The sequence below is a fragment of the Brassica oleracea genome, chromosome C2 (assembly GCF_000695525.1).
Source record: "Brassica oleracea var. oleracea cultivar TO1000 chromosome C2, BOL, whole genome shotgun sequence".
In the NCBI taxonomy this organism is placed as follows: Eukaryota; Viridiplantae; Streptophyta; class Magnoliopsida; order Brassicales; family Brassicaceae; genus Brassica; species Brassica oleracea.
The window spans coordinates 8123730-8131299 of NC_027749.1; the positions used below are offsets into that span (position 1 = coordinate 8123730).

Here is a 7570-nt window from a genome sequence, read left to right on the forward strand (position 1 = left end):
TAAAACTGTTTATAATTACATGATTTTTATTTTTCACTCATCAAAATATTTTTTACAAAATTTATAAATTATTTTTAAGATAAACTGGTACCAAACGACTTACAAAAATGTCGTCCAGATGACTTTCAACATCTCAGACGACTCAGACGACTTACTGGGGCTATATTCGTAAAAATGACTTCTGTTTTTTTGTTTGGTCACAAGGGGCTGGGCCGTAATTTCACAAGGCTTTTAGGTTAGTTTTGTATTTGATTCAAGTTTGGATATATGTTTGGGGTTAAAATCAAGTTGTGTGTTAGTTTTGGTAAATTCCCCTTACATTTTTGGTTGAATAAAGAGAGTACATATTAATCCGCACAAGGTGCGGACACTGGTGGAGACATTTATTTGGGCCCCCGTCAAATCCACCATCTAGTTTTAATATATAATAGGTGATTTTCCGATGCATAAACACGGATATAAATATTTATAAAATAAATATATTATAAAGTTAATATTCTAATTTTAATTATTTGTATGTATGATTTATTTTAAACAATATTATATTTATTTTAATTTAAATGTGCAATTTGAATATATAGTGTCTAGTTGATTTAGTTATTATTTGGGTATATGGAATTGTATTTACTTCTCTAAGTTTAAGTATAATATTTTTTAGCTGAAATAAATCAAAATTTTCTTTTGCATTTAGAGTTTTGATTTTGGATATGCAAATTTAGATTATTTAAGCTACTCATTTTGCGGGTTATATTGAACTACACATATTTCTTCGAATCAAGACACAATTACTTTTGATTCTAGTACTCTATTATAAGAGCCATGCGATGCTCAAACCCTCTGACAAGGCTTGGCTTCAAACCTGACATGTCAGTGTGCTTCCACAGTTTGGAACAACAACACATCACAATGCAACCATTTATATCAAGAGTAAACAACATTGTAGCAAAAATAAAAGAACATTTCAAATACACAATCATTCACTGAACAACATTGTAGCAAAAGGAAAAAAAACTGCCAAATATATTACATTCACTTAAAAGACAGCATTGTAGCAAAACAAAGAAGCTTACTTGTAAGTTTAGCAGCCTGTGAAGCAGGCTTCAACGACCACCAAATAGGATTGTAACATCTTCAAAAGAGAAATTAGCTGAAGTGGAAGTGGTTGTCATTTGTGTTACCGTTTCATTGCTTATATTGGGCATACCAAAACCAGTTGTATCAAATGATATGCTCGGAACAGGAACATTCCCTTCCAGATATTGTACTATATGTCTCATACTAGGTCTATTCTCCGGGTTGCTCTGAGAACAAAGCATGCCTAGCTTCAAAAGCATCTTGACCTCTTCAGCTTTAAAGTTTCCTTCAAGTTTACTGTCAACAGTAATCATCAAATTATCTCTGCTTCCGCAAGTAGCAACCCACTTCATCAAAATCATTTGCTCAACTGGTCTCTCAGGGTCTACTGGCCTCCTTCCACAAACCACCTCAAGGATGAAAGATCCAAAAGCATAGACATCGGTTTTCGTGGTAGCCACTCCCATTGCAGTAAGCTCAGGTGCCATGTAGCCAATGGTTCCTACCACACGCGTGGCTTCAAGATTCTGGCCACGGTCATGAAACCTTGCAAGCCCAAAATCTCCCAACCTACCATTTAGTTCCGCGTCCAAAAGAATATTGCTAGATTTAATATCTCTGTGTAACACAACTTGCTCCCACTCTTCATGAAGATACAAAAGGGCAGATGCTACTCTCTTGATTATATTCAATCTCTGAGACCAAGTGAGGTCTTTCACTTTTTCTTTATTGAACAAGTAGTTATCAAGGCTTCCATTTGGCATGTAGTCATAAACCAAAAGCAATTCACCTTTGCGTCTGCAGTAGCCAAGGAGCTGCACCAAGTTCTTGTGCCTTAGCCTTCCCATGCTAGCGATCTCTGCTACGTATTGTTGCATTCCTTGTTCTGCATCATGGGAGACTCTCTTAACCGCGATTTGAGTACCGGAAAGAAGTTCTCCTTTGTATACTTTTCCGAAACCCCCGGCTCCAATTAGCTGACTCTCCTTGAAACCTTTGGTTGCTTTGTAGAGGTTCTTGAAGGAATACCTTTGGGGGATATATTCTTGTTCCCATTGTTCAAGCACCTCTGCATACTTCCTTCTCTGGTACAGGTACAAGATTCCTCCAAGCATCAGCAGAATAGCAATTGAAGGTATAGTAGCAACTAGAATTAAGGTCTTTTTGGTGTTTTTAGACTCTGAAGCTGGTGGAGAGGGTGGTGGCGGTCGACTAGGAGGATGCATAACCTTTGAGAGGTCAATGCTTTCTGATTTTCCACCTTTCCTGAAACTCCATGCAAGAACGTATTGGTCACTTCTGGTTGAGCCTGTGGAACCAGAGAAACCTACAAACATGGTCTTATTGAAAATCTCTGAAACATTGATGGATTTTGACAAGAGAGGCACACTTGGTTTGATGGAACTTGACAAGAAAGGTGAACCTGGCGTTGACTTTGGTACCGGAGCTAGCGTTACATTTAGTAATTTCTCTACTCCATTATAATCTATCCAGACAAGAATACGATCCCCACTCGCAAGCAGCAGGGGTTTAATCTTCCCATCGGAATAGTAACCAGCATCGGCATGGTGGACCGAGACTATACTATTAATATCAATCCCTACATGGTTTCCGCTTTCGTCAAGTGGTTCAGAGCTTTTATTTGTGTCAAACTCTACAGCTAGGATCTGCTTTTCAGTTTTGTTTTTATTTTCTAAACTGAAAAGCCCTAAACCTGAAGTTGCAGTGCCGTTGGCCATGAGGTCTATCTTAGAAGCTACCACAAAAGCCATACCTTGACCGTAGGAAGGAGGCTTCTGCAGTGGGAAGATTGCAAAGACAAACTCTGTTGAAAATGAAAATGAACTGGGAGACGACGCTGTGAAATTCATGGGAACTTTGAGCATAGCATGACCAGTGCTGGTCTCAGTATCATTTGTAAGATGCAATCGACCATCGTTGATATTTGCCATTCCATCAAGATAAAGGTTTGCTCCCCTGAAGTCATACAGCACAAATGGATCCTTGTCTTGAGCTAACACTAAAAGCATCACATGGACACTAATTATCATCATCCAGATACCATGTGATCCCATAACTCCAGCCATCTTGACCAGAGATGATCTTCTGTCACACCTTAGTTTGCGAATCTCTTATTCTCCTGCACCTTCTTTTCCATGAGAAATGAGTTTTTAAAACTGCAGAAAAGTCAGAGTTGACCTTTACATGGAAGACACTATCAAAGAAAAGCTAAGAAATGTTCTTTTTCCTTTTTGAATTAGCAGATATACCACAATTCCTTTGTCATCATTTAGACAGTTCTTACAGTTGTGTGGCTTAACTACTTTGGATCCTCATGACAAGTTTTAGGTACAATGGTATGTACTTTTATTTTTCTACATATAATGAGTACTTAACATGTATGTGGCAAGATAAGGTGATTAAATATGTACAGTTGTGTTCCATATATATGATAAGCGTGGTTACTTTAGGTTTCAACTAGTCATGGTCATATGTGTTCAGTTTGGATATATATTTTATCTGAACATGGTTATGCTACATATGTGCACATATTTCTTATCCTAAGCATGGGTTGAATAAGTTCATACGAAACATATTGAAAATCAATAAATGCTAGTTGTGTGTAGTTTAAGTTTTTTTACTTGCTCAAGGTCAATGATGCTGACACTGTTTTAAAATAGGTTTATGTATGAGTAATTTAGAATCAGCTTGCTTCTCTTTATTCTTTGTTTGAATCGAAGAAGTCTCCACAGATGACAATAAAGCTCTTCTGACCTACTTTTCTTGGAAATTACCTCTCTTTGACACATCAGATAAGATATTTTGACTCGCCAGAAAAAAAAGCGTATAATTGCAATGCAAGCAACCAGAAGAAACGTCTTTAAGTTCTTTTCAAGTGATAAAAAAATTGACAAGAAGACCACAAAACTGTAGCTTCCACTCTTCATATTTGTCAGAGTAGTCATCCAATTCTTCTGGTAGAAGTTTGGTCACGATAACAGCTTCTAATGCATTCTTGTGTATTTATTCATGAGACTTCCACTTCCTATCTCATCTCCATGGCTTTTGTGATAACTATTCTCGGACTAACCAGCTTGTTAGCTTTTCTGTATAGACTGCACCGTTAACTTCTCTTCCAAGTAACTCAAAGTTTAAGAACCATTTGGTATAGCTTGGTCAAGAATTTCTACTTTGTTTCCTTGACCAATATTGTAATGACTAATTTATATATCTGCTTACTGATTTGTGTTTGTGGGCAGCTGAGGTTTAGACCCACCAGGCGGTCCAGACCACCAAATTTTTATTTCTTAAAATGATAAAGATTTATATAATTTTCTAAATTTCACAATGCTATAACAATTTATTACACCGTAATTTACAAATCACAACAACCCAACTCAAGTGAATACAAGAACAACAAAGGAGAAGAAGTAGACCAAATATTGTTTTTAGGGCAAACACTCTCTTATACCAGTACTGCATTATGAATTCAATTTAAAACATGCAGAATAATAAGAGTACGTAGCATTGTAAAGGTCATATCATTAACCTACTAGTAATTCATGCAGTTGTATTGTATCTAACTTATTACCCAAACAAAACGTATGAATTGATTATCTTTGTTTGATAAAAAAAGTTAATCACAAAATTGAAACTATTTTACAAACAATAAAGAATAACTTTGAGCAACATTAAGAAGATTTTCAATAAGTGTTTACACTTCATGTTTTTGTACATGAAAACTAAAAGCTTTCGGTGGAGTTGAAAAGATGTTCATCAACCTCTTGGTTCATCACGTGTTCTTCATCTTCATCATCATCCACTTCTATTGGTAGAGAATTATCGCCAAGCCTAGCTGGAGGATCACTAGATTGAGAAAGAGCGTACATTGGTGGCTCTTGTTGATCATCTTTCTCCGTTGTTTGTTGATCATCCAATCCCGTTCTTGTGAATCTTTCAACGAGCTCTCCAGTCCCATCTTCTTCTGCGTCATGTGTCCCCTCCACGGCTTCAACTTCTTCATCCTTAGAATTGCTTATCTTGCGAATCTTGCACAGGACCAGTTCTTGAAACGTATTTTCGTCCGGTAGCGAATACTCGTGCATAATCCAGCTACTATTGCTCCCAGGAACAACAGCAGAAGTACCGTCTCCTCTCTTCTGCCTCTTATTGTTGTCGCTTTTAGTGAACTTTAGAGTTTGCTTTTTCCCTATTATGGTCTTCTCTTCTTCTTCGTCCTCAATATATTTTTTAGCGTTAGGCTTCCAACTCCCACCATCGTTGTCCCCGGCGATCCTCCGCTTTGAGTTCCTACCACGACCAATGTTCTTCACTGACACTTGAGTCCTTGTCACGAAATAAAACCACTCGTTCTTCCTGAACAAAGGATGATTGGTATGGTCCAGCAACCATGGTTCCTTATCGTAAACGTTCTTCATCACGATGAAGTCTTCACACTCTTCATCTTTCGACTTGGGTTGTAGATACGTTTCTAACTTGGGTAGTAGATGATATTTGATGAGTTCTTGGTCTTCAGGATCAAAGTAAAGTCCTCCATCTTCATCGTTATTGAACATGATTTCGTCTGGATCATAGTAAACTCCTCCATCTTCATAGTTATTTGACATCGCTTTAAGGGTTCAGCTCTCAAGTTTGATTCTACAAAAGTGAGTTTAACCTATTGAGTCGTATATATATATACTACTAAGGCTATTTTAAGTTTCTAAAAAAAAATCATAGGATTATCCTAGATATCATAGTTGCAGTTTCCTATTACAAAAACGGTTTGTTAAGAGAATCAAGAAGAAAATCATATCGATAGATTTGTTTTATGAAGATAATGTTCTTTATATAAATTTATGAAGATAATGTTATGATAAATCATATTGGTAGATTCGTTTTTTAGGAATAATGCTATGATAAATCATATTTTGTTAATATATCGCATAGAAATGTTCTTTTTGTGAAGATACTTTTATGATAAATCATATGTTGTTAATCGTATGTATGTAGATTCCGTTAGGCTAGGAGTGAGCGTTTGTGTCTTGTCTTCGTTCGAGTTTGGTTCGGGTATTTGAGTTTTTGGATATTTGGGTTTAATCTCATAGACTTATTTGAATTTTATAAATATCGGATTGAGTTGGTTAATAATATTTTGGATTCATATATATTTCATAACTCTATGTAAAACTCATTTTGAATTTGAATTTGAATTTATTTCATGTATTAATTTTGATGATATTTTAGATATTATATCAAAATAAATATAATTGAATATTTAAGATACTTATTTAAATTTTAGATACTAATTATGGAAACTAAATCAAATTTTTGGGTTCAGATATATTTTATATCACCATAAATGGTCCATTCGGTATTTTACAGCTCATATAGAATATTTATTAAAAAAAAATTGGTTCTGTACTGGATAAGAGTTTCGGGTATTATGCCCTAGGTTAACCATTATATTACTAAGCCAAAATAAAAGGTTTCATAGTGTTTCGTTAAATCGGTTCAAATTTCCCTAAATCATTCGGTGCGGTCGTTGTTGAAAACTTGGCATGGGCTCGCACCACAAGTCCCTAGGACGTCGGACTTACGTAGCCGTCTATTACGTGTATATGAAGATACAAGGTGCAAGATAGCATTTTATATATTTGTACATAAGGAGATGGAGTAGTATAGCATTGTGTAGTGAGTATATAATTATATATAGTGAAGTACTGTACAGAGTTAATAAATGAGAATACATACATTCATAACAAATTTTCCTCTCTATATTTCATCTTCCTCGCCTTCAAACTCACTGAATCTTGATATGGTATAAGAGCCCTCACGATCATGAATGCTTCGATCTTTGATCTTATTCTCATTCATTTCCTTCCGACACTACAAGAAAACACATGCTTAACGAAGAAATTTTACGAGGAAAAATAATCCTCGTAAATTTACGTTGATTTTACGAGGAATTTACGTGGAAAACAAATTTCATCGTTATTTCCTCGTAAAGTAACGACAAAAGCGTTTCGTCGTAAAGTGGATGTAATTTGACGAATATTTTACGAGGAAATACTATTTCCACGTAAATACGACGTAAACTTCGCGTGTTATTTACGAAGAAATAGTTTACGTGTATTTAGCGAGGAAATTGTGAATCCACCAACTTTGTAGGTGTTACACATTTTTTTTTTCCCACCTAATTAATTTTCGTCGTAAATTCATAGGAAAATTACAACTACCAGATTTGAAATTTCCTATAAATATGGATGTTTGAACATCATTTTAAACACACTAACAACAAAAAACGTGAAAGAAAAAAAATGGCTGGCTCCGGGATTATCTACGAGTTGCGAAAGTGGATGTATATGCATAGAGATGCTAACGGGAGAGTGACGAAAGAATACCTTGCGGGCATGGAGACATTTATGCATCAAGCAGATTCAACACCGCTTGCCCAAGAGAGTGGTAAGATGTTCTATCCTTGTCGGAAATGCAA

The 7570-nt window shown here is 35.8% G+C and overlaps 3 protein-coding genes across 3 annotated transcripts in view; all 3 read right to left on the reverse strand.

The window, feature by feature from the left end:
* Positions 1 to 1021: 1021 nt before the first annotated feature.
* On the reverse strand, positions 1022 to 3202 carry LOC106326042 (putative L-type lectin-domain containing receptor kinase II.2). Its single transcript, XM_013764082.1, has one exon. It carries the CDS (start codon positions 3159 to 3161, stop codon positions 1101 to 1103), a length of 2061 nt encoding a protein of 686 aa, XP_013619536.1. The 5' UTR covers positions 3162 to 3202; the 3' UTR covers positions 1022 to 1100.
* A 1615-nt stretch (positions 3203 to 4817) lies between these two features.
* Positions 4818 to 5702, reverse strand: LOC106323343 (NAC domain-containing protein 4-like). Its single transcript, XM_013761482.1, has one exon. The coding sequence runs from the start codon at positions 5700 to 5702 to the stop codon at positions 4818 to 4820; it is 885 nt and encodes a 294-aa protein (XP_013616936.1).
* A 1147-nt stretch (positions 5703 to 6849) lies between these two features.
* The window catches only part of LOC106323344, a gene marked incomplete at its 5' end in the record, with an annotated part of 11000 nt that continues 10279 nt past the window's right edge, over positions 6850 to 7570 (reverse strand). Inside the window, one exon of the mRNA XM_013761483.1 lies at positions 6850 to 6963. Coding sequence (XP_013616937.1) covers positions 6850 to 6963 — 114 coding nt within the window. The remainder of the gene's footprint in view (positions 6964 to 7570) is intronic.

Bases quoted from the DNA above. Each gene is read 5' to 3' on its own strand.
- LOC106326042 (XM_013764082.1), bottom strand. From the start codon at position 3,161: ATGGCTGGAGTTATGGGATCACATGGTATCTGGATGATGATAATTAGT.
- LOC106323343 (XM_013761482.1), bottom strand. From the start codon at position 5,702: ATGTCAAATAACTATGAAGATGGAGGAGTTTACTATGATCCAGACGAA.